The 27,904-nt window shown below is 39.3% G+C and overlaps 1 protein-coding gene across 6 annotated transcripts in view; it reads right to left on the bottom strand.

The window, feature by feature from the left end:
• Window positions 1-27,644, bottom strand: part of LOC127568266 (protein transport protein Sec23B) — a 39,206-nt gene extending 11,562 nt beyond the window's left edge. For 2 of the 6 annotated variants that reach the window (XR_007955985.1, XR_007955984.1), the window contains exons 1-12: window positions 22,906-23,144; window positions 20,917-20,974; window positions 18,417-18,503; window positions 18,033-18,269; window positions 16,678-16,760; window positions 14,224-14,368; window positions 13,263-13,421; window positions 11,320-11,435; window positions 8,850-8,973; window positions 4,661-4,741; window positions 4,103-4,192; window positions 654-760 (exon numbers count right to left, since the gene is read on the bottom strand). Coding sequence is in view for 4 of the 6 variants with exons in the window: in XM_052011813.1 (XP_051867773.1) it covers window positions 654-760; window positions 4,103-4,192; window positions 4,661-4,741; window positions 8,850-8,973; window positions 11,320-11,435; window positions 13,263-13,421; window positions 14,224-14,368; window positions 16,678-16,760; window positions 18,033-18,269; window positions 18,417-18,503; window positions 20,917-20,974; window positions 22,906-23,126 (1,508 nt within the window). In the remaining 2 variants the exon portion in view is untranslated. Of the gene's footprint in view, window positions 1-653; window positions 761-4,102; window positions 4,193-4,660; window positions 4,742-8,849; window positions 8,974-11,319; window positions 11,436-13,262; window positions 13,422-14,223; window positions 14,369-16,677; window positions 16,761-18,032; window positions 18,270-18,416; window positions 18,504-20,916; window positions 20,975-22,905; window positions 23,145-27,522 lie in introns of those variants that run through there. The other 4 variants (XM_052011813.1, XM_052011814.1, XM_052011812.1 and 1 more) reach the window with 4 other exon arrangements.
• Between the last annotated feature and the right edge of the window lie 260 nt (window positions 27,645-27,904).

Raw genomic sequence — 27,904 nt, 5'->3', positions numbered from 1 at the left:
CAGTGCAGCAATGCATAGATCTAAAGCTTTACACATGTAAATTTGCTTTTATCCAGCTGGGTGATAAGTAAGAAATACTGATACAATTCAGATAAATGGGCTATGGATTGGCATCTTTCTAATCAGGTATCACGTGCATTTCTAATGAGAACAAGAATGTGTATATAAGAGAAGGTTCTGGATTAATGTCTCTTCACTGGAAGTATGTAGTCCCTGTGATACTGAGGAAAGCCTAATAAAATATTGGACCAGATCACAAGTATTTAATTACAAGTTAAAAATGGCCATGTTCAGAAAACCATCTGCAACACTGGCCAAAATGCATTAGACTTATCCCAATAAAAGAGCAGTACGATTGGTGTTTGGATTCAGGGCTATAAATTGGAAAATTTATTCTTTGAAATGTCAGAGTTTCATTGGAGAAAACTCATTTAGAGAAGGCTTCAAAATGAAGAGAAGGCATCAGCATCTTTTTATTTTTCAGTGTTATCTGTGACTGTTAAGTTTCCTGGTTTGTTAATTTTGAAGTTCCTGAATTAAAGAATTACTATTGAGAATAAGCAACATTTAATTAGAGTATAATTCTATCTTGTACATTATGATTAAAGAGGGTGCATAATACACACATATTGGAAGAGAGTCAGCAGACTTACTTTCTGGCTACTGTAGTAACTCGGATGCGTCTCTGACTGCTGGAATGCTGGTAATGGGTGACAAACTGAATTGCACCTCGTCCACCCTGAGGGATTGGTGCATTATGCTGCAAAATTATAACATTGAACAGAAACATTGTAACACTGAAAAATCAAATTGATTAAACTGAAATATACTTGCAAGTTTTGACAACACTTTATCACCAAGTTTATTTAGCATACGGGAGACACAAACAATAAACTCATTAGAAAACAAGCCATCTTGTGAATGTTGAATAACATACTTGCGATATTTCTAATTCTTCACCATTGCAAGCACTGGTAAAAATGCAAGTAACCACTCACTTCTCATTGTTGCATAGCCTAACCTACTCCTCAGCACACTTACGTTTGGAGACATTAAACTAGGGATGTAATCAAGAGATGATAAATGTACAATGTTAATTGACCTGTGTAAATTTGAGAACTTCGCAATCATCATTTTCAATATACAACTTCAATAATGATCAATAGAAAGATGTAGTTAATGAACAAGTAATTTACACAGACCTCTCAAGTCAGCATATTTTTGACGAAATTTCAACAATTAAAACCTTGCTAATGAGAAGAGCATTTAGACATGTCAGCACAAAGTACCTCTGCAGTATTTCCTTGAAGCATGAGTATTGCTGTTGCATGGACAGATTCAGTATGAAAATACCATATTCCCATAAGCACCAATGACACAAATGGGAGTTAAGTTGGTTTTGATGATACTAATTGAGGTATAAATATTGGCTGAGACATACAACTCTTAAAATGTTTAAGATGCTAGAAATCAAAACTAAAAGCAGAACATGTTAGATATACTCAAGTCAGGCAGCATCTGTAGAGACAGAAACAGAAATAATGGTCACATGCAGTGCTCTGATGTACTGAAGTGAGGGGCCAGTGCAAACACAGCTTTACATCAAGGCTGGCTGGTAGAAGAACCAGGTCCTCAAATCAGTTGAATGGGGCCACGACCCTATGAGCGTAAGTAAGTAAGGGTAACTAGTTTACTTATCTTATTTCTTTAATTATTTGCTATCATTTTAAAATGCTTTAAATCAAGTAATTTTCACTATTTTTTTAAATTATTTGAATCTATTATTTAAATGTCTATCAGAAATATTTAAAGACGGCTCCAAAAGCCTTAAAAATTGCGAGCCATCAAAGGCTGTAATTTGGGATCAGGGCCTCAAGATCCAACATCCAAGGCCTACTTGCTATATGGCACCTACTCTGCTTTGTGGGATTCCTCTCAACAATCAGCTCAGGTGGTTCTCTGTACCTGGAACAGTAGAGCAACAGGCAGACACAGTGGATGGCAAATTCATTAACTTTTTTTAATAGCTTAAATCTACATGAACAGTTTTTAAGCGTCCATCAGAGCCACCAAGTGAGAATAGATTTTAAGATGCAGAGAAAGGGAGGAAAAAAAAAACAAAAGTGAAGGTCTCTGATAGGGTGGAAGGAGAAGAAATTAAAAGATAGAAGGGATCATACAGCTAACCAAAAAGGAGTGATCATGACTCAAATAAAGCAGCAAAAGATGGGTCTCAAGGAAACATAAATGGAGGTAACTGAGTCAATATGTAAAGTTGCTGAACTCATTGAGTCGAGAAGGTTGTGTGTGTCCAGTCAAAAGGCTGATCCTTGGGCACACATTGAGATTCACGGTAACGTACGAAGTAGGAAGAGGACAAAATGGGAGTGGGACAGAGAACTAGATAATGCATAGCAAACTGCATCAGAAGCAGCAAATACCAAACACTAAATAAAATACTGTTTCACACAAAAACTGTGTTTGGAACCCTGACTGGATTTAGAACAGAAGCAAAATAACAGTTGCTGCATTTCCAATGGTCACAATGAATATAACACCATGGTTACAATGAGAGCCAACACAAGTTTGAGGAACAGCATCTCATCCTCCATGTGGCGCGTTGCAGCCTTCTAGACTTAATAGTGAATTCTGCATCTTCATGTAATTTGATTTGTGTCTGTATCAGTCGTCCATCTGTGATATTGGGTCAGCTTGTTTGTTGTTACTTTCCTTCCCATCCCCCTCCCTTTCTCCTCTTTTTTGTCCCAGTCTGACCTGCTGGGTATGTCTTCCTGCTCTACATTTTGCAACCCCTTTTTTCACAACATTCTTTTGCCTATGTTCTTTCATCCATGTCCTCTCTCTCTAACTGTTGCCATTCACTGACTGACCAGATAACATAGTTTACAGCTTATCTCAATCATCACCCCATCAGACACACCTGCTCTTGACATTCCCTATAGCTTGACAAGCTTTTCTCTACATCCCAGATCTGATGAAGGGTTTTCAACTTGAAATTTTTGCACTGTTTCTCTTCCCACAGATATGGCATAGCCTGCTAGGCATTTCCAGCATTTTCTGCCTTAATTTTAGATTTGAAGTTTTTTTTTGATTTTCATTAACCTATTGAATTCACTGCTACTTCTCTTCCATGAATGCCTAACCTGAAGAACTCTACTATCCAATGGATTTCTGTCTGCCTCTCTTGCTATGTTTATTCTCAGTGGTTTCTGTCTCCCTTCTTGTCTTAGATAAGGTGTTGACCAAGACCACGTTCCACAGCCACATTTCCTTCCATCGCAAATGCTTCCAGTTCTAACTTGTCCCACGCGAATTCCAACTGAAATTCTGCCCTTCACTATTCAGACCCACCCAGGATCACAGATATGTTCAAACTATCTGACGTCTCTCAAGGCACTGCTCTCTTTGCATCCTCAGATCCATACTCAATGCTGTGCATCAGCATGTGCACGTTCTTGACCTCTCTCTGCAACAACACTGATTCACTATCTCAAAGCAATCATAGTTCATAGTTCCATTTTATTCTTCACCGCATTTGGTGCTGCAATAAATTACTTTTCTCCTTCCTTGCAGATGTCAGAAAACTGTAAACTCCAACAGCTTGTTTTCCAATACCCTCCAGATGTTTCTCCCTCTTCATTTTCCTCAGACTGCACCTCCACCTCCAGTTCCTGCCCCTGCCGATTTTTACTATCCCTTCTGATCTTCCCCTCTCTGATCCTGAACCGTCCATCCTCAGCAGAGGCCTCAGTTCCATCCCACTATATCCCCAATTCTGAGCTCAACATGATGTTGAACTCTTCTTCTGCTGCCTCGGCCTCTGTGCCTATTTCTTTGGCCAGGTGCCTTCAATCCATAACATGGAACCTTTCATCCATCTTCAATACTTCTAATCCTCCCCCTGGCAGCTTACCCTCTCTAGATCTGTTCATTGCTAGCTGCCATTGTAATGTTGACCATCTTGACTTCTCCACCCTCCCATCTCGCACTCTAACCTACCGCTGAATTTAATTCAGCCAGGCAGGAAGAAATTTCCATCCTGACATTTATCCATAAGAGGAAAAATATTCAGCAGGCTCACCTGATTAACCACTTCAAAGTAGATACCCAAGGTGGTGCTGGGGTCCAAGCCACAAATTTTCCACTGGCATGTACCACCTAGACCCAACTCCTACAAGAATAAAAGAATATGAAAAATATTCAAGTACATGACCACTGAAATGTCTATGCATGCTTAAACAATAGAAAAAAATGCCTGGAGAACATCAAACATACTGCAAAACACAAGTTAGATATTTCAAATAATTAAGCTTGGCAATATTTGCATTGATTTGAAAATTCAGAAAAGTGCACTCTTAAGGGGTCATCTTTTAACCAAGAGAATCTTCATATTCATATTACTTTTCCCTTGAGACTTAGTTTCATAGGAAAACTCTGAAACTGTTTTCTGATCTTATTCAATGGCTGAACAAGCACAAGGGTCCCAAAAGCCTACTCCTGTTACTTCTCAAGTTCTTATGTTGATTATGTGCTATTAGGTTTTTCACTCAAAGTTAAAGTCATCAGCTAACCATTCAAAAAAAAACATGCTTTTTTTTAAAATAACATTTTAACTATGCATTACATTAAGTCAACTTACATTCTCAGACACAGAAGGGCCTTTGGAGTTCAGTGACACACAGGTCCCTATTGCTCCAGCAATTTTCAGTTCTCTGGTTGTCTAAAATAAATATTTCAGATATGAAAGTCAGTTTAGTAAATCTGGCTAATTTTCTCTTTCAAATCTGCTCCTGTAAGAATAACAAAAATTAGTTAAGCATACATTTTTAGAATACAAGTACTCTGCCATTATTGTCAAATATGGCAGAGTACTTAACAAGTATTCTGCCTGGAGGTCGGTGACCAATGGTGTTCTGCAGGGATCTGTTCTGGGACCCCTGCTCTGTGTGATTTTTATAAATGACTTGGATGAGGATGTGGAAGGGTGGGTTAGTAAGTTTGCTGATGATACAAAGGTTGGTGGTATTGTGAACAGTGTAGAAGGTTGCTGTAGATTACAACAGGATATTGATAGAATGTAGATCTAGGCTGAGAAGTGGCAGATGGAGTTTAACCCGGAAAAGTGTGAAGTGATACACTTCGGGAGATCGCATTTGAAGGCAGAATACAAGGTTAATGGCAGGACTCTTAGCAGTGTGGAGGAACAGAGGGATCTTGAGGTCCACGTCCATAGATCCCTCAAGGTTGCCACACAGATCGATAAGGCTGTGAAGGCAGCATATGGTGTATTGGCTTTCATTAGTCGGGGTACTGAGTTCAAGAGCCGTGAGGTGATGTTGCAGCTCTATAGAACTCTGGTTAGACCACACTTGGAATATTGTGTTCAGTTCTGGTCGCCTCATGAAAGGAAGGATGTGGAAGCTTTAGAGATGGTGCAGAGGAGATTTACCAGGATGCTACCTGGATTGGACAGCATGTCTTATGAAGATAGGTTGAGTGAGCTAAGGCTTTTCTCTTTGGAGAGGAGGAGGATGAGAGGTGACGATGGAGGTGTACAAGATGATAAGAGGCATAGATCGAGTGGACAGAGACTTTTTTCCCCTGGGTGACAATGGCTAACAGGAGGGGGCATAATTTGAAGGTGATTGGAGGAAGGTATAAGGGGGATGTCAGGGGTAAGTTTTTTTTTTACACAGAGATTGGTGGGTGCGTGGAACACACTGCCGGCAGAGGTTGTGGGGACAGATACATTAGGGACATTTAAGCGACTCTTGGTTAGACACATGAATGATAGAGAAATGGAGGGCTATGTGGGAGGGAAGGGTTAGCTGGATCTCAGAGCAGAATAAAATGTCGGCACAACGTTGTGGGCCGAAGGGCCTGTACTATGCTATAGTGTTCTATGTTCTAGTGTGCCAGAGAAGTTTTTCTAATGGATTGTTGATTAAAGCTCAACAACTGCCAGTGTCATCCAGGACAATGTCTTTGCAAACATTTTCAGACAGGAGGGTAGCACTGGTGGTTGCTACCAGCAAGCTGATAGTTGGGAGAGGGGGCTACCTGGGTACTGTGTTACTTTTACTTCTCATTAGGTTGGAATGATCTCCCAATGAAAAGTATCTCCAATACAAGAGACACAAATTCCACCACAGGCTCAATGGGCCCATTGATTCAAATTAGCAACAACAAAACTACTGGATTACTGTGAACTATCTTCAGTGGCAAATAAACTGCAATGAATCAGAGCTAGCTGACAGTAAAGCTGCTCTGGAATACTGAAGCAAAGGCCCACAGGTATAAATTCATGCTTATTCCAGTCCGTGATCTCCCTCCTCCATTAAGGCAATGCTGCGAATATATCACCGCCTTATCTAAGTAGCCACATACAGTTTGCCAACAGACTATATTTAATGGTGAGTTATCTTTCCAAGACTGATCCTGTCATCAGATGTTCAGATAGAACAACTTCAGTGGACAACAATAAGTAGAAACCCTGGCTGAATTTTTCTCTTCTCTGACCCAGAGATAATGTGATCAGTTGTCACATTCCTACCACTAAACTGTTGATTTAAAGCCTTTTAAGATCAAATATATGACACTGATCAAGAAAAAAAAATCAAACCTCACTGACAAAATCACAATCTCACAAACTGCACGGGTTAAAGTACATCCATTTACTGAACCAATGAGGTTTTGCTCCCAGGTATTACGTCTTTGTATGCATTATGACAAGTAGGTTTGTATTAAAAGATAATGGCTCCAATTTAAAAAAATAATTGTATATTATTATGATAATAACAGTAACAGGAAATAATTCAAGCTTAACTCAATTTAAATGAAACAAATGTTTAAGTAGTAAAATGAGTAAATTGTATCGAAACTGGGAACTTCCAAAAACTGGTTCCTTTCTACTAAAAAATATCACCTATATTTATTTGCAGATAATGGGTAATTACTCTTATCTGTCGAATGACACAGTAAATGACACTGCTGAACAAAGTGAGACTGAGTGAACATGACTACAATCAAACTGGTGACTGGTTTACTAAAAGACAGCCTCAATTAGCAATTAGCATAAAGATATGAAAAGGATCTCAGGTTCAAATGGTATATTGAGCACCACATATGCTCACTACACTGTGATGTAATATGATATTTGTTGCTCTTGTGCCATTAATTGAGTGTCAGTTTCAATTAATGAATCTAGAACAGGGTGATGCAATGATAACAGAGTAGTTTAATTTCTATAGTAGAATGTGTGAGCTCTGCTCCAGTAGTATACAATGGACTCTCCTATGGCCATGGAGTCAGAGGTGTAGAGCACAAAAATAGGCCCTTCGGCCCACTGCATCAATGCCAACCATCATGTCTATCTATACTAATCCCACATGTCTGCATTAATTCTGTATCCCTTTATACCCTGCTCATTCAAGTACCTGTCCAGATGCTTCTTAAATGTTATTGTGCCTGCCTCCCCTCATTCCTCTGGCAGCTCATTCCAGGTACCAACTACTCTTTGTATGAAACATTTATCCCTCAGATCTCCTTCAAATCTCCTCCCACTCACTGTAAACCTGTGCCCTCTAGTTTTAGACATCCCTACCATGGGAAACAGACTCTGGCTATTTACCCTATCCATGCCTCTCATAATTTTAAAAACCTCTATCATGTCACGTCTCAGCCTCCTTCGCTGCAGAGAAAACAGACAGCCTATCCAATCTCTCCCCACTAGTCAAGCCTGCCAATCTAGGCAACATCCTTGCAAATCTTTTCTTCACCCTCTCTAGCTTAATCACATCTTTCCTATAGTTGGTAACCAGACTGCAACAACATTCCATGTGTAGCCTAACCAACATTTTGTACAGGTGTAACATCATGTCCCAACTCTTGTACTCAATGCCACGGCTGAGGAAGGCAAACACGCATACACCTTCTTCACCATCGTCTACTGTGTTTCAACTTTCAGGGAACTATGTATTCATTTCCGTCAGTCTTTCGATTCAACAATACTTCCCAGAGCTTAACTTCCCACACTTGTCTGAGTTAAATTCCATCTGCCATTCCTTTGACCATTTTCTCAGTTGATCAATATCCTGTTGTAACCTTGGACAACCTTCTTCCATCACACCACCAACTTTGGTCTCATCTGCAAACTTACGAAACATGCCACCTACATTTTCATCCAAATCACTAACGTGTATGACAGACAACAGAGGACCCAGCACTGATTCCCGTGGCACAGCTCTGGTCATAGGCCTCCAGTCTGAAAAACAGCCCCTCATTACCATCCTTTGCCTCCTACCACCAAGCCAATTTTATATCCAGTTGGTAACGCCTTCTAACCTTCCAGACCAGCCTACTATACAAGACCTTGTCAAAGGCCTTGCTGTAGTAATGTCTACTGCCCTGCCCTTGCCAATCTTCTTAGTCATCTCTTCAACAAACTCGTGAGATACAATCTCCCATGCACAATGGCTTCAAGACCTCCAGTACCTCCTCCTTTGTAATGTTGAAATGCTCAGGATATGACTGTTCGCTCCTCTGAACTCACTAGCTTCTACGTCCTTCTCCAGGGTAAATATAGATGAGAAGCTTTCATTTACGACCTTGCTCCCTTCATGGTGAAGACAATAGTAGTAGAAAAAGGAAGCAATCAAGAGAAAGGAAGTAAGCAATAAAGTGATAATAAAAAAAAGTACATCTCCTACTAGGAAGTAATGTAGCTTGTTTGGTGATATCAGAAATGTGGTGACAACCTCTTCTCAGGTAATAGAAGATTAAGTCAACAGTGTTTAAAATATTGGACCTGCATTAAGATATTTGCTTACCTTAACCTCTAAACTGGCACCAAATGCCATTCTGAAATCTCCCTGCAGACCTTTACTGAAAACCCTTTGGAACGTTTGCTTGAAGAGGGAAGTGTTGAAAGAGTCTGCCATCACAATGTAACCTCTAGATTTAGAAAGGTGGACACAAACTGTGAAGTTATTTTACTACAAACATCCATCAGGACAAACTTAAAATATTCAGATAAGGAGTACAACTGTTACAGGTATATTGAGGAAAAGATGCTGGTAAATCAAAGCTGGTGATGAAAACATCTTTCATCAATGAAAGATTTTCATCAATGATGAAAACACCTGGCAGACACTGTATTAGTAGATAGCATCTGCTTAGCTATTTGAGCACTGAGGTTTGAATATACACAGTAGATTTTAAACTTGTCTTCTAGGTGTTAAAACTGGTGTTGTGGTCTGAGAGTCTGTTCCAGAAATTATTCTCATCAGTTTCCATCAGGCTTAACAAAATTGAAAACTGAGCAGATTCTCTAACTGTCAGGAGCTCTGTGATACAAGTTACACACCCAGATGGTAAGGTGAAACCTACTGTATTGTTTTCCTTCCTATTGGATTGAACCCATGTGTGGAATTAAGCTAACATTAACAATGACACAGAGGAATGGGCTCGTACAGAGTCCTTTAATTTCTGGAATCATATCAGCAGAGAAGGGATGAACGTCTCCAGTGTCTCCAAGGGTCCCACAATAATGAATTTGGGCATTCTGAATCAAGCTTCCAACAGGGAGTAGCCCACAAAACAAAGGCCAATTTGACATTCTGTTCCAACAAAGCACCTTGGCCTGAACTATGAACTTGTCTGCCCTCCTCACAAAGTACGAACTGACCTGGTGATGAAATGTCTCATCAACCTGAAATATTAACTCTTATTTCTCTCCCACAGATCCGTCCGAGCATTTTCTGTTTTTTTTCCCCCAATTGAACTAGTACAGATTTCTCAAATTACCTATTTTTGTTTCAGTTTTCTTGTGCCTATGGGTTTTGTTTGGCTTTTCTTGATAACCTCATTGAAAGATTCTGCAATGAAGGAAAAATATGTCTTCTGTGTCATACAATTTACTCCATTATGTAGCTGATGTACAATGACTTGGACTATCAGATTAGAATAAAGGTTTCACCTAGCTTTATCAACACAATCCAAGATGACATTGGCCTAAGCAGGGGAAGAGATTGAGGAAATTCAACTATAGTTTTGTTAAGTGTAACTAAGTGTCCACAATCTTTAAAAATGGCTTAAAAGTACTTTTTCCCAAAATCAGCCTGTCCCCAATACAGACCACAGCACAAGATGGAAATAATGATAATTATTTCTGCAATTAATTTCTACTTGCAGCCACTGGAGAAAGCTCCTCAAATTGAATTATTTTCATAGGTGCTCAGTCACTGGTTTTAGAAGTTTAATAATTAATTTATTTATGAAACCGACCAATTACACACCAATGAAACTAGTAAATGATTCAGCTGAGATACCAGAGACTCAGATGTCTGGAGCAAAAAGACATACAGCTGGAGGAACTCTGAGTCGAGCAGCATCCCACAGTTCTGATACAGGGTCTCAACCCAAAACGTCAGCTATCCCTTGGCTTCCACAGGTGCTGCCTGACCCACTGAGTTCCTACACAGTCTGTTTCTTTTTAAAATGATTCAGTTGATTTTTGTTTTAAAAAGTCATATCCAGTTTAAGCACAGGCATAGGACAAGATAATCTGAATAAAATTGATTATTATTTGTAATAACATTAATAAAATTGCAGTAGGTTACTGTCGTTAATACAAAAATACATCATTATACAAAGAAAAAAAAGTAAGCTCTGTTCCATTACACTGGCCACTGAGCTGGTTCAGAGAATTTATAATTGTGAGAAGTCAAATGCTTTTTAGCATATACTTGAACAATAGTTAACCATGACCCAGTTTTCTAACCCACTAAAAAAGGAAAGGCTCCCTTATCCCAGGGTGTTTGCCTCAGACTGCAACATTGTTCCCCCCACCTTTCCTTTGATGTGGTCAATGTTGCCATCCAGTGGCCACAATTAGGAAGTGCACTATTTAATCACAGAATGTCTTGAGCAAAATCTTATAAGCAAATTCAATCAAAACTTTAAGGGAGATAAATGGGTAAAAAACATTATTACTTGCATTTCATCCTATTTCTTATCTATTCTTTCCTGCATGCATTTCATCCTATTTCTTATCTATTCTTTCCTGCAATATCTGAAGCACTGGAATATAGACTCCCTGAAGTTTTACCAGATTGCTTTCATGCAATCTGGTAAAAAAAACAGCTTGAGCTTGGGTAATTGGAAAAAGCAGGTGAACTAAGTTATACAATACTATGCTTTTCTGTACAAAGCATGCTGCTTTTTTTTAACAATTAAAAGTAGGCATTCTTCTCCATTAATTTGAACTCGTATTGCTCGCTTTCTTTGGAAATCACGTACCCAGTCAGGTTGCAGCAGCACTTCAACTCCAAAAGTCCAGTCTGATCCAAAGAGCAAGCGTAGATGTCAATGCAATGTCCATTTACTGCTGCACGGTTTGCTAGAGCCTCATAGTGCTATAGGAAGTAAATTATTAGAAAATTATAAACATGTAACAGAAGAAATATTATCCCAATATAACTGAGAAAGGAAGAACAAACTCACTAACGTTGCCAGCAGGAGAGAAAACAAGTGCAAGGGTTTCAGCAGTGAAGAGACTCTGGAACTGGTTTTGTAAAGAAGCAATACATGAAAGAATGAGGAAGAGAATTTCTGTAACCCTTTATTCCACCTCAAGATATCACAGAATGATTATTGTTAAAATGCAACAGCCAATTTGTGCATTACAAGATTCCAAAAAAGAGGAAGTGGATATGGTAGCATTGTGGTCAAGCAACTGGACGAGTATCCAGAGGCCTGAACATCACAACTCCTTAGTGAAATAGTGCTGTGGAATATTATGTTTCTACATGAGCAGTTTGGCAGTGCTCTTGGTTTAATATCCTCTTTAGAAGGACCTCTGACAGTGCATTGTGGCTCTCTTAGTATTGTCACAGAGTTACACAGCAAGGAAACAGGCCCTTCGGCCCAACCCATCCATGCCAACCAAGTTGCCTACTTGAGCTAATCCCATTTGCCTGTGTTTATCCACTATCCCTCTAAACCTTTTCTATTTATGTACCTGTATAAATGTCTTTTAAATGTTGTAACTGTACCTGCCTCTACCACTTCCTGTTGCAGTGGTTCCCCATATCCACCACTCCCTATGTGAAAACGTTGTCCCTCAGGTCCCCTTTAAATCTATCCCCTCTCACCTTAAATCTATGTCCTCTAGTTTATGATCTAGTATCTGTCTAAATTATATACTTCGTTATTGCAGTTTGCCATGTACCCACACCCTTCTGGTTCAGAAGCCCATCCAAAGCTTTGCAGGATTTAGGAATGAAATGATTATACACGTTACCTTTTCAAAGTACCACCTAAAAGGCTAGTTGACAAATTGAAGCTCATGTTATGGCAGAGTCGGGAGGACGTTACACATTTTCCTAGGAGGCTTTTGAAACCATCCTTGAAACATCTCCTCTGTCCTCCTGATAATCCCTTGCAGTGATGGAGCTCAGAGTAGAGCATGTTTTGGCAGTATGGTGTGGGACATGCAGACGATGTAGCCTACCCATGGGAGAAGGGCGAGTGTGACTAGAGCTTCAGTGCTAGGAATGTTGACCTGGGAGAGGACAGCGATGTTGGTTCACTTCCTGTCGATGGATTTGGCAGATTACACAAGGACAGTTGTAAATCTTTTATGGAATTGTAACTTTTATAAGGGAATTGGATTGCTTTATAAAGGAAAAATTTGTAGGGCAATGCAGATGGGACTAATTAGTAGCTCTGAGACCTGGCACAAGCACAATGAATCCTTATGTGCTTCACAAAGCTGTCATTACCAAATAATCCCAGGAATATGCAAGTTTTTTTCTAAACCAAATCGTTCCCACATTTCTCTATTTCCAAACAAGGTCGTAAAGATAAGACTTTGGCTCTAAATCATTTAGATGTGTAAAATCAGCAAAGTAAATAAATGACAGATGTGCAAAATGAAATGGGTCTAAAGGAATAAGACTAAATTGAACTGAGTTACGAAAATGAATTTGTGCAATAATTTTGTAACTTTACATCATTTACAAACAGATTTACAATTTTCTTGTGCATATCTTCATGCACAATCTGTTCATTTAAACAACCATATAAAAAGATATCACTTAAAATGAGTAGACTCTCACACTATATGGAAGACACTTGGGGAACATTCACTCTTCCAAATCTCAGATATTTCACATCTAAAACTATACAAGCAATAATATTTGGTCTTCAATATTAAAAGAATTACATAAAAGATGACCAACCTTGGTTGCTTTCTTCAGGAACCGTGCATTGTCCTTTTCTATATCATGCCAGGAACGAATGGGTGTTTTTAGTTCATCGCCCACCACCATGCCTGGTCCCTGGGTTGGCGGTCCTCCAGTGAACAACATTATTCTAGCTCCAGTATTCGGAAAACTACCCTGTTGCAAAGAATTCAAATATTAGTAATTTATTTCACCCATAAGGAAAATCAAAATAAACTTGTTTACTGTCCAAGACAAAGGGTATACATCTTCAAAGCACTTTTTCAATTCATAAGTTGGAGCAACTAAGAGGACTACAATGGCAAAGAGCATTGTTTTGAAAAGATTTCTGCACAAAAATTATTTCAATATTTTCTGTCAAAATCTCAGAATTCTGTAAAATACCCACTGGATAACCTATGGGTTATAATCAAGTTGACATTGAACATTGCTGGCTAGTAAACTAGTCAATTGCTAGGCTAAACATTCATTATTAAGATATCTATTGTGCACACTTCCAGTTGAAGGTGGATATCTTGGAAACCACTTAGGAATGGGACAGTATTTTTTCTCTTTATCATAGGATAGGCTATAACAACAGAGGGTAAGGCCCGCATCAAAGAGCACTACTTTAGTCTATTCTTAAATATGACCAATGTTCCTATTCTCTGAAAGTTGCCTGCATTCAAAGAATTCTCCATGGAAGCTAGTGCTGAATGCTGGTCCCAGACTCCCAATAACTGGCAGTAGTTGTATGAGGAAAGCTTGGAATGGTGTGTCAATGCTTTCCCCCCATGAAGGAGATCATCTGATTATCCTATGCCACCACATCTCCTGACAAGTATCTCCTTGTTAGGGTACCAATAAAAACAATCCAACATGATTTTATGTATAATCCTGACAGAGTATCAGGCAATAAGTCACGAGAAGCTTCTGAATGTTCTGAAGGTCACAAAGCCACAAAAGTTCAGTTCAATACCTCAAGCAAACCAACAGCTATGGAAAGAGCCACACCAGTCGAACGCAAAGGTCTTTTCCCCTGAGGTACCGGCCAGGGATCCCTCTGAAGTTCTCCGAGTAGATCAGTCAAATTCATATCAATTTTATGAACAGGCTGCAAGAACCTTAAAGAAAAACAGTACATCATCTTATTGTGTAAACTGGAATAACCTGAAGTGAAAGATATCACAGCAGTGCTTTCAACTTTTTAAGTAATGCAGGAATTGATGGATAAGGATTCAGCTCAGAGGTGTTCTTCCTGACATTTTTCTGTCAGAAGTCAACTGATCTTGTAAAAAGAGATTGGCAGTTTGATTTCTTAGACATTTTTATTATAGACCCAATTAAGTGTTCAATATAATTGAAAATACCTGCCTTACCTCGACTTATCAAGTTGATATTGGAAATGAAGAAAGCAGCTCAGAAGTGTGTTACATTAATTAAAGACAAAAGAAATACTGTATCCTGGATTAAATGTGATATATTTTCTAATAAAACCTATTCAGAAATAAATGGAGCTACTTGGTGAATCTTTAACAGATTGTCTGAGACTATGAAGTATGAAACTGTCATGCCAAATTAAATGTTAGACAGGACAGACAAACTCATTGGGAACCCAATTCCAAAATGTCAGATTGATAAAAGATTTCTCAACAAGGAATGGACACAAGATAATAGATTATTATTTGAATTCTAGCAAATAATTGTGCAATGGTCAAATCTTCATAATTGACAACACAGGAAAATAGGAACAGGAGTAGGCCACCTGGCCCCTCAAGCCTGTGCTGCCATGCAATACGATTGTGGCTGATCTGGCCCAGATCCCAACCCCTCCTCTCTGTGAGTTCCACAAAGCCCTCAATTCCCTGATTTTCCAAAAATATAGCTACCTCCTCTTTATACACCCCGTTATCTAGTTGCCGCAACCCTCCCACACAGAGAATTCTGGTGATGTACTACCCACCCACTGCAAGAAGAAACTTCTACACAGCTCAGTTTTAAATAATCCTTATGTTGCAACGTTGGCTCCTCCATTCCAGTTCATCCTGGTACTGGAAGCATCTAAATATCGACCCTGTCATGGCCCTTTAAGATCTTTGCTTCAATAAGGTCACCCCTCATTCTTCTAACCTCCAAAGAATATAGATCCAATTTCTCTAGCTGTTCATGACAAGAACAACCCCTCTCATCTAAGGAATTAGGCTAGTGAATCTCTTCTAAATTGCCTTCAATGCTAATATATCCTCTCTTAAATAGGAGAACCAATACTGTATACAGTACATAAAGTACAGTCTCACCAACACCAAACCCCTTATAATAAAGGGAAATGTACCATTTGCCTTTGTAACTACTCGCTGCAGCTACCAGCTAACATTGTGATTCATGCACAAGAATAGATAGATCCACTTATCCACTCTGTTCCACTTACTAGCAACCTCTCCATTTAGATGTTAATCTGCCTTTGGATGTCTCTTAGTGAAGTGCAATGCCTCACACTTTCTTATATTAAACTACCAAGATTTCACCCACTTACTCAACCTATCTCTATCCTGCTGAAGAGTACAAATATCCTCATTGCAGAATATTCTCCCAGCTACTGTATGTCATCAGGAAACCCCTCTTCCAAGTCATTAATATCGATAGTAAACAATTGAGGAACAGGAATTGATCCTCAGGGCACTTCAATAGTTCCATCCTTCCAGCCCCAAAAAGATCCATTTATTCAGATTCTCTCTCTTGCATGTGATAACCAATCTTCAGTCCATGTTAACACACTTCCCCCAATAATGTGAGGTCTTATCTTGATCAACAGACTTTTATGAGGCACCTTATCAAATGACTTCTATAAATCCAAATACACTACATCTGCAGGTTCCTCTCGATCAACTCTACTTGTTACATCCTTGAATGACTCTAGCAAATTTGTCAAACAAGATTTTTTTTTCAAAAAACCACGTTAACTTGGTTTCATTGCATTGAGCTTCTCTAAATGATGATCTATTTCTTTCTTGACTATAGCTTCCACAGCATCTTGCCAGCAACAGATGATAAGCTAACTGGTCTATACTATTCTACTTTTGTATCCCTCCAATCTAAAACAACAGTCACATTTACAGTTCTCCAGTCCACTGGTACCCTCATGGAACACAGACTTTTGAAAAACTTCAACAAATGACTCTATCATCTCTGCAGCCACTTCCCTTAAAACCTTTGTGTGCAGGCCATTGGGTCCTGGTGGCTCATCTGCCTTTATTCCTATTAGTTTTTCCCCCATACCTTGCTCCTCATGATAGTTTACAACAGAAGCCTTATTGCTGCAAAGGTTTAATAGAATGGTTCCTGAATGAAGTTACAGAAAGTACACCTGCAGATATCTTTTCCTTTAAATTACACATATTTTGCTGAAAATCATAGCAGACTACAACTATAATACCTGCTCGATAAACCAGGGTGCTCATGTGGTTGAGGGGTCCTTCCTTGAACTCCTGCTGGTGGCTTTGCAAGTCCCAGCATATCCTGTTTGAAGAGAAAAAAATGATAAATGAACTACATTACTTTAAATGTGGTTTGATATCAAAGACATGATGCTCCAAAGTCAGCTATACTTTCCCCACAGCTCTTATATCTCAAAAAATCTATTGCACTAAAAAATTATTCCTCCTGAGCAAAGAGAAATATTTATGAAGCTGGACAATTAATAGTTTTACATCTGCTGATATGTGAAAATAATTGCAGTCTGAAAGCTGTTCCTACCTCAAAAGTTACTTTACAGAAAACGTTAGGGAGCTAAATTAACTACTTTTAAAATACAAACACACATCTTGCCAGATACACTTAGAAAAGTCCATGAAAGCTCAAGATAGTGCACAAGGATTCTGAAAATGCCAGCTTCAATTAAAGAACTGTAAGCTATCATAGAATTTTATGGTACAGAAGGAAGCCATTCAATTCATTGCGTCCATACCTGGAGAAAGCTATTCAGACTAATTCCACTTCCAAGCTCTCAATCTGAAACCTTGGATGCTACAGTGGACAGAATGCTCATCCAGATACTTTTTAAATGTGATTGGTTTTTGCTTCCACCACCCTTTCAGGCAATGAGCTTCAGACTATGACATCAGTCCAATAAACTCTCCTGCAGCCAATAACTTTCTTCCTCCATTTTAATCACAAGGTATTACCCTTAAATTCCTTTATCACACCCCTATAGTTATATCTATAACTGATGTATAGTACAAAGAGCAAGGACTTACCACAGAATCCTGTAGGATCACATTGTAAGGCCATCCATTCACCCCAACCCCAACTAAATGGTCTTCTTTGCTTCCTAGCTGAGTTAACTTTGAACCTGATTTGCTACTTTCCCATTCTGCTATGTGGGACTTTGTCAGTTACTTTGCTTAAATCTATATAGACCACATCAAATGCACATTCCTTATCAACACTCCTCATTACCTGTTCAAAACTATTCAGTCTAATTTCACAGTCACAATATTCCCCTAAGAAATTCAAGATGACTGCCCTCGACCAAGTAGTCAGATTTAAGTGATTTATGATTTGCATTTATGTAAATTTGCCAAGCCACACATTCCCTCCCACCATAAAAGGCTGATGTTACAAAGGCATTAGCTTTGATTACAAAAGGAGAATTACAAAAAATTAAATTTTCAATACGCAACCTTGTTTATAAAACTCTTAAAGCCAAGTTCATGGGACTTAACAAAATGTTTGATTTTAAATAACAGAAGCAACATATAGTTTTGTCTTTCCAGCAACATGCAGACATACCTGGATTTGCTTTGCAGTCAGGTCCTTTGTGCCTCTGAAGACATAGCTTTTCGAAATCCCCTCACAGTTCAGTTCATGGACCTGCACCATTCGACCAAATGTAATTAGACCCACTAGTGCATTTGGAGGGAGCAGACTCAGTGACATCTGCAGGGATTCTTTGAGGGCCTGAAGATCATCTTCCTCCAAGCAAGTGTCCACCACATACAAGAAGATGAGAGGGGCAGGTGAACCTCGCTGTCCAACAAAAAAAATTATAGGACAATTAGTGAATAAATGCTTTTACTTCAACTTAAACAATTTTGCATGATGGATCAAACAACTTACTGAATCCATTTTAAAGAACTTTACTAGTACAATGAATAGACATGCTCCTCGTATTACCTGAACAACATATTCAATAGTTGAAAACTGTGGCAGTAATTCAGCTGGCTGATTCACTTCAGAAATGCCCGAGTAAGAAGGTGAAAACTGCAAAATAGTTAATTTGTAAAAATCAGAATACTGCAATAAATGTTAGTACAATTTTGTTACTGGATGTTAAAAAGTGGAGAGAACTTTTGTCAGATTCAGCCTACTTAAGATTTACAGGGAGGTGAATGGGAAACATCCCTATTTGAATATTGAGTACTTAAATATCAAGACTTGCTGTTAAACAATTATAACAGTCAATATTGCTGGCAGAAGGTCACAAAGTTGAACACTGGTGTGTGAATGAATAAGAAAATTGATGAAGGCAGAGTGGTAGACGTGGTTTACATGGATTTTAGTAAGGCTTTTGACAAGGTTCTGCATGGTAAACTGGTCCAAAAGGTTAAGGCACAAGTGATCTGATGCTTGTTGGCAAACTGGATCTTAAATTATCTTGGTGATATGAGGCAGAGGGTAGTGGCGGATGGGTGTTTTTCTGACTGGAAATCTGGAACAAGTAGTGTACTGCAGGGATCAGCACAAGAACCTTTATTGCTTGTAATATATATAAATCACTTGGATGAGAATGTAGGTGGTCTGCATAATAAGTTTGCAATGACATAAAAATTGGAAGAATCATACATGGCAAAGAAGGTTGTCTAAGGATACAGCAGGACACAGATCAGCTGGAACATTGGGTGGCAGACAGAATTTAATCCAAACAAGTGTGATGTAATGCATTTTTGAGGTCAAATTCTGACAGGACATATAGAGTAAATGTCAGAGACCTTAGAAGTATTAATGTATAGAGACACCTTGGGGTGCTAATCCATTGCTCCCTGGAAGTGGCTACACAGGTGGGTAGGGTAGTGAAAAAGGCATTCATTATGCTTGCCTTCGTAGGTTGAGGTATTGAGTACATGGGAAGTCATGTTGCAGCTGTACAAAACATTTGTTCGACTGGACTTTGAGTGTTATGTACAGTTCTGGTTGCCACACTACAAGAAAGATGCGTTAACAATAGAGACACTGCAGAAGAGATTCACCAGGATGTTGCCTGGAATGGAGGGCTGTAGTTTCAAGGGAAGATTGAATAGGCTGGGTTTATTCTCATTGGAACATAGAAGGCTGAGGGGTGACCTTATTAGGTTTATAATATTCTAAGCAGCACAGATAGGATGGATAGTCACAACATTTTTCCCAGGGCAGGGGTGTCTAGAACAAGAGGGCACAGGTTTAAGGTGAGAAATTTAAAGGAGGTAATGAGGGATAAGTTCTTACACAGAGAGTGGTGAATATCTGGAATGTTGCCACAGGAGGTAGTAGAAGCAGATAGAATTAAAGCATTTAAAAGGCATTTAAACTGGTACTTGGCATCATGGTTGACATGGATGAGGTGGGGCAAAAGGGCCCATTTCTGTGCTGTACATTTCTATGATAAGCTGACCCTCTAAGTTTGCAGAAGATCCTTCTGAGGAGAGAGCCAATAGATCACAAGACAAAGGAGCAGAAGTAGGCCATACGGCCCATCGAGTCTGCTCCGCCACTTCACCATGAGCTAAACTATTCTCCCATCTAGCCCCAATTCCCAGCCTTTTCCCCATATCCCTTTATACCCTGACTAATTAGATACCTATCAGTCTCCGCCTTAAACACCCCCAATGATCGGACCTCCACAGCTGTACATGGCAACAAATTCCATAAATCCACGACCCTCTGACTAAAGAACTTTCTCAGCATCTCTGTTCTAAATGGGTACCCTCTAATCCTAAGACGAATGAGTTAGATGAGTCCAAGAGAACCAAAACAAGAGTCCTAGGCATAGTGGAAGCAACTGTATGGACACTGGAAGACAAATCAATAAAAGTGATAGCTTAAGCTGGAAAAGGTAGTAGCAAAGACAAACCAAGGGGAACATTAAGCATGTGAAAATACAGGCTTTGAGTGTATGATAAAGGAAAAAGATAGAAACAGCAGGACAAGCTTGAATATTTTGGATAATGGTTATGCAAGTAATAAATATTTACTGCAGAGTATAAAAAAGAAACCTCTGTGAAGTACAGTAGTACTTAGAAATGTTTTTAGCATGAATTATGCTGATTAATCACGGGCTGTCGCCAATTTACCTGCATCATTACCAAGGTTAGTAAACAATGACAAATACAAGCACTTTTGTTCACAAAGAATGTAAAGAGCACCAGTTCTTCAAAATTTGTAGAGTGTTCTTTCTATTTCTCATTGACTAAAACAAAGTTTAACACCTTTTCACATAACAGAAAGTTTTCAAAACTGGCTGTGGTGCATTGCCCCTAAACCGTGCACTACACTGCATATATTGTAGGTGCGAAACATTAAAAGAACACAAAAAAGTAAGTAGAACCAAAGTTCAATTTACTTTCTCTCTAGTCAACTCTTAATTTTTTTCTTTTAACAGCTTGCATATTGAAATATACACCATTCAATTAGCACTTACCTGGTTCCTCTGGAAACAGAAATTGCACGCCCAGAGTTTTGCTCGATAGTCCACTTGACTGTTTTTCAAAAAAGGCACAAATTAATATTTTTGTTACTTTAGTAAAAACAAGAACTCTATTCTTCCATTACATAAATATATATTAACAATTGCATTTGTTATTTATTTCTAAATTGGGTAACTCTGTCTCTTTGATTTTACCTATTATTGCACCGATGCTCTGATAAAATTTGTGACTGGAAGCATGTAATAGAAACACAAAACACTCAGCATCTGGGGAATAAGTAGTAGACTTCACGTTTTAGGTCCAAGATCGTTCATCAGACACCCCAAGCCCCTTGTTCTTCCAGGGGGACCGAGCTGAAACATTAACTCTCTTTTTCTTACTGTCTGACCTGTTGAGTCTTTCCTGCATTTTCTGTTTTTATTTCAGATTTCCAGCATGTTTTTTTTAGTTTTTGGAACCATGTATTCTACCGGTTTGATAAAGTATTTCAGACTGTTTAGTAAAATGTTTTTAAATAAAAGGGATGTTTAACTTGTTTTGTCTTTTCCCTCACCAATGTCACGTTCATTCTGACTAGCCCCTGCTTGCTTTCTTTCAAGGGATAGCTCTCACTACTTTCAGTCCATTGAACTTATGCTTTTCCTTGTCTTCACCGGTTAGGGACAAATGATGTGTGTCAGCACACAATTCTGATTGCAAAGATTCACATCCTCAAAATGAAAGAACTTTACAGGGGGTTTTTGTATTGCTCCAATGTCATTTTCTAGTTTGTATAATGGCAACAATTATCATAGTAAGCGTATCACAGTTACGTCACATAGTGAGCCAGATACATAATGTTGTGTGAAGTTGTGTGGCTGCCCAAACTGCAATAAGAGTATGAGTGTAATTTGATCACTATTAAAACCCACATTTAAAAATAATCCAGCATTCCACACTCAATGCATTTTAACAAAACTTTTGATTATTAATTTTTTTATATAGTTGAAATACCATCAGCTATTTTATTTTTCATATATATATATATATATATATATATATATACACATAACACACACACACACATATATATATATATATATATAGTCAAGTTGGTGTCACAGTGTCAGAACAACGCATTTGAAATAGCATTCCTACATTCTCTATTGCAATCTACTTGACTACAACGTCAAATAAACTGATAGGAGGTATAGGAGGTAATACAAGGAATCTAAATATTATCATCTCAAATTGCTTCAAGGATTCTGACAATGCAAGCTATACAATTTCATTCAGAGTCCAATTAAAGCAGCCCTTAATTTATATTAGAACTCATACTAAATGTTGAATAAACAATTGCCTAATCAATAATATCCTCTAACGTGTAAATAAAAGCCTCTAGAATACAAGGATCTGTAAAGATTGCGCCAGCAAAGAGATGGAAGTTTTAATACAACAAACAGGCCTGTGACAATAATAGGCTGAGCACCTTGCATTGAATGAGATTGCGAATCAAGGGTGAAATGTAGGCCACAAATGCAAATGTAACCACACCAGATGAAATGGAGAAACTGGGAAAAAGCATTAACCCCTTCAAACAAATTCAGATATCTGTGCCAAAATGTTGCAAAGCTCTTTTGTAAGTTTTATTTGTAATCTTATACCCAACCTTACATTACTACCTCCTAATGTCCTTAAGACATCTTCTGAAGAATCAGTAGATCTTTTGGTATGACCCCATTCTCAGTTGGGGCTGTTTTTCTCAATATCATCTGGCAGTGTGACCTTCATCAGTACTTGACAAGGATAACAATGAAACATTACTGATTTAAATTATTACCATTACCTCACTGACAATATATTGTACAAAGAACTAAATGAATTTTAAATATAATCTTTTAAAAAGTCTAACAAAGCAATTTAGCCTCAGAAAAAGTTAGAACGGTTTCATATTACTGCTGACCATCTTGCCCTAAGGTGACAATGAAATTCAGATATCCTACCACAGTGGATTAAGGACGGCCCTGCAGGTGGCCCTGCTGCACAGGACAGGTTCATACTGTATAGGTGGTAAATCTGGCCGCTCTTTTAAAGGAGTGAAGAGACAAGCTAAAGGAACCACCATGCGCGTAGCCTCTAGTCGACTGGATGGCCACACATTCCAGCTGAACCGAATGCCATCTCGTTCTTCATTTTGTTGAATAAATTCTAGATAGGATGCCATGATCACTGGAGACTTCTGCTAAAAAAAAGTGAAAGTAAAGCAATCTACTTCAGCTACATTATTTGAAAACATGAAATTAGCATAGATTAAAATTTGCCCATTGCATTTTTATATTAAAAAGTTTCTCCCTCTTATGAAAGTTTCTGGATTGGGAAGGGAGGGATAGGTTGGTATTTAAACAACATATAAATATACATTTATATGATCCTCTTTCTTTCTGTCATACAAGTTTCTATAATGGACAGAACACGATATGCTTCCTTGAACCTTTCTCCTTGTATTCATACAATACTGGATGTAAGATGTAGGCCGATTTGTAAAATTTGGAAATAAGATTTTTGGATATGTTATAATGTCATTTCTGTGAATTACGTTAAACAGAATATTATGAAATGGCTAAATTCAATGGAACATAATAAGCTAAGTAAATCCGAGATACCTGGTCAACCAGCACAACATTTATTGCATTTATGGAAGCAGTCTCTTGCTGCCACAGAACTGAAAAATATTGTGGGATTAGATTAACTCAATGCCAATGTTGTGCAATTTAACGGTTTGAGATTCCAGCATCTAGACAGCAACCATATTGAGCATAATATTATTGCTTCACATATAGTTAAATCATTCAAACTGTAGAGTTTAGAGAGCATCCAACAGTTTAGGTAACATAGAATACTGTGCTACAGATGTGTATAAAGAATGCAGTCATTTCACAAAAGTTCTGATGTCCTGACAAAAATTTACAACCAAACCCCAGATGCAAATTTCCCTCATTAAACAGCAACTAATTTCAAGAAACATTATATAAACCTATATTTTAGTAGCACAATTCACTGTGCATTGCACATTACATTTTTTCTATCACTGTAAAACAATGTACCATTGAACTCTTGCAAATTTCCCATTATCTTAACCAGACCTTAGCTGTTAACTCAGTTTGAAGATTAAATATATTGACCTATTCCATTGCCCAATGTTTTATTATTAAGGAAATATATGTATTAGAGTCTAAAAGTAGTGAACATTACATAGGACAAATGGCTTCCTTTCATTGAAAACTGATATTTAATTTTGGTTTATCTAAAATTTTAATTTTCTTGCCCTCTCTAGGTATGCAGCTTGTAGGTTTGCTAGTTTGAGTCATACACTTACAATGAACTATCTCCACACAGAAAAGAACCACCTCTTTGCCAGTTAGCAAGGCAAGGCAAGACATTGATAACAAAAAAAACGTAACCTAGATCAACTGACTTTTCCCAAAGCCAAAAATGGTCTCTGCAGAAATACATTAAATATTTTAAGGTGCAGCTTGCTCCAGGATTCACGCCTACACACCAGACTTGTCCGTTACTGGATCAATATTATATTCCCAGAAAACTAAGTTTGATGATGTATCCTAGTATATAACACACATTTAGCCAAAGACAAAATCATGTACAAACACGGTACACGAGAGGGAAGAACGAAAGCTGTGGTCATATCGTGGGGTTAAAAGAGGTTAAAAAAAGTTACAAATAGTGGCAGGGCTTTATTTCAAAAGGAACATGAAATCAGAATATAATAATAATAGTTTTGCTGGAATACACGGAGTCATGCAGTGTTATTTGCATATTTGGTCTTCAAACTACAAAAAAAACATTGAAACAATAGCAGAAGTGTAGTATAAACATTAACAGAATTGAAGAGTTTTAACAATCAAGATCAATGGAGTTAGGAAGATTTTTTTCTCCAGAAGAGACCGAAAACCAATAGAGATCTTTAAAATATGAAAGAGTTGAGATGAATGTAGAGAAACTGTTTCAGCTTGTGGTCAAGTCACAGACAAGAAGTTATAAATTTATGATAATCACTGGCAGATTTGGAAAGAAATCCTTATCACAGGGACAGTTGAGGATGTGGCACTCTCTGCCACGTAGAGTGGCTGAATGAGACTATATTGATCCAAATAAACATGCTCGATGCATATATTGCACAGAAGGGAAGAGGACAAAGGGAACAGGGTGGGGAAAGGTAATTACAGCAGAAGCCAGTTTATGATTTAATCAAAGAGCAGTTTGTGTTTCAGATCCTAGACCTTATGAATTCATGCTGGAAGGTATCACACATCAAATTCAAACAGGATAGCCTAGTTCCTTCTGGATTAAGTGATGTCCCATTCAATAGGGGACTGTAGGCATCTCTACATGCTACCCAAACAGGAAATAAATGTCAAATTAATTATGCCATGCCTCTGCTGGTTCTTTAAAAACATTCTATGATCAATCCCGCTCCTATTTCTTTCCTCAAATCCCTGTAAAACATTCCCCTCATGTATTCATATTGTTCATTTTTGAACATTACAAGTGAATCTTCATCCACCATCTTCCAGGTAGTGCATTGCAGATCACGACAATTCAGTGTATAGAAAAAATTATTCATATTGCTCTGAGTTTTTTTTTGCTAATTATATTGATTCATTGGTTACTAACCCTTTTGCCACAGGGAAGTGTTTCTCTTTTTTTATATTAAACCCAATTTTAATTTTAATTCTATGAAATTTCTTAACTTTCTCTGCTCAAAGAACAACTCAGTTTCTTGAGTCTCTCACACACCTGCTCTCTCATTCCTGATACGATTCTGGTAAATTTCTTCAGCATTTCTCCAAGGTTTTGACATTCTCCCTGAATTGTGGTGTCCAGAAATGAACACAACACACTGGCTCAGCACTGACTAGTACTTGATAAAGATTTAGCAAAAACTCCTTTGTTTCTAAATTGCTTCAACCCATTACAAAATCCATGAACTGCACACGTTCTTTTACTAACCTTTTAATTTGTCCTGGTACCTTCAAACATCAGAAAAATATCCACAAGGCACTGATAGTATGTAGTGACACAGTTCTGGTATCCTCCTTAAAATTGCACCAATTAGTTCATATTGTCCCCACTCATACTTCACATTAAAATGTATTACATCACATTCCTCTACATGAAATTTTATTTGTCATACGTCTGCTCATTTCACTGATCTACACTGTCAAGGAATACTGAAAGCAGCATCAGGCATTAGAATTGAGCTGCCAGGTTAGCAAAGCTACAACACAGAGCTATTACATGCATGCTAAAACACCAAAGACAGAGCTTAGCAATCTTACAACCAACAGATCAGATCAAAGCACTGCTGTTAAACTACATCTAGTCGTGAATGATGGTAGAGAATTAAACAGCTAACAGGAGGAGGAGGCGGCTTCAAAAATATCCCTACCCTGGCCCTACACTCATCTCTCAAGCATCTGAACAGTAAAGACACCAACGTTAGATTATTGTTTATTGACTAAAGCTCCGTTTTCAATACTATAATTCCAAGCAAACTCATCACCAAACTCTGAGACCTGGGACTCAACACCTACCTCTGCAACTGGATCCTTGACTTCCTGACCAAGAGACCGCAATGAATAAGCTTTGGCAGCAACACCTCTGGCACAATTATTCTCAATACTGGTGCCCCACAAGGCTGTGTCCTCAGCCCCCCACTCTACTCCCTATACACTCATGACTACATGGCCAGATTCTACTCTAACTCCATCTACAAGTTTGTACATGATGCCACTGTGATTCATCCCCTCTGGCTGAACCAAGACTATTTACACCCTTGGCATCCTATTTGACCAAACTGACCACCAAGGTCAAGACACTCTGATCACTTTGCATTAAAATGGACTTTGTTTTTTTTGTGTTCTAGCACCTGTGCATATGACAATAAACTCAACTTCAAATCTTCAAAACAACAGCCAGTTCCACCCTAGGTCAGTTATTCATGAAACCCTTACCCATACTTTTGCATTTCTGAAATACACTCCCAGCGACACTTCTGGACTTCCAAGATCACTCAAAACTCTCCTGGCTTCACCTTCAATTCACCACGGTCATTTTTGTTCACTTTTTCAAACTACAACTTTAATTCATAAGCTGGACAGGTACACGGATAGGAGGGGTTTAGAGGGATATGGGCCAAACGCAGGACTAGCTCGGATGGGCATCTTGGTCGGCATGAACCAGCTGAGCCGAAGGGTCTGTATGACTCTGGGACTCTCAGCACACATAAGAAGCCCGGTCCACCGATGCAGATCACTCCTGCTCATTATTAAACCGGGTGGTAATCAGAGGCAGCCGCCACTCCCCGTCCTCCCTGCGGACGGAATGGCGGTGGGCAGTCGCTGGGCGGAGTGACTGACCCGCCACCGAGCCCGGAGGAACCACCCGAGGCTCGGTCACACAGGCCGCACGGAAGCCGCTGGGCCCTGAAACACGGCGGAGGGAGGGTTGGTGGCGGGGCGGGACAGGGGAGGGTAGCACTGGCCGTTACTGCAGGGGCCGCGGCAGGTTGACCGGGGGGCCCGGGGGGGGGAAGAGCTCACCTACCGGACGCTGCCCAACACCGGCGCTACCGCTCCTCACCGCCTCCGGCACACGCGTCACCGGCTGACGTAACTGACAGGAAGTACAGCTCAGCACCGACCGGCCGGCAGGCGCCACGTCACGGGCGGCGTGCGCGCTCGGGGGGAGGGGGGGGTTGCGGGCGGCGTGCGCGCTCGGGGGGAGGGGGGTTGCGGGCGGCGTGCGCGCTCGGGGGGGGGGGGGTTGCGGGCGGCGTGCGCGCTCGGGGGGGGGGGGTTGCGGGCGGCGTGCGCGCTCGGGGGGGGGGGGTTGCGGGCGGCGTGCGCGCTCGGGGGGGTTGCGGGCGGCGTGCGCGCGCTCGGGAGGGGGGCAGTGTGTGCGCGCGCGCGGCGCCCGGGAGCG

The sequence above is a fragment of the Pristis pectinata genome, chromosome 3 (assembly GCF_009764475.1).
Source record: "Pristis pectinata isolate sPriPec2 chromosome 3, sPriPec2.1.pri, whole genome shotgun sequence".
In the NCBI taxonomy this organism is placed as follows: Eukaryota; Metazoa; Chordata; class Chondrichthyes; order Rhinopristiformes; family Pristidae; genus Pristis; species Pristis pectinata.
This window is presented reverse-complemented; position numbering and strand designations above follow the sequence as displayed.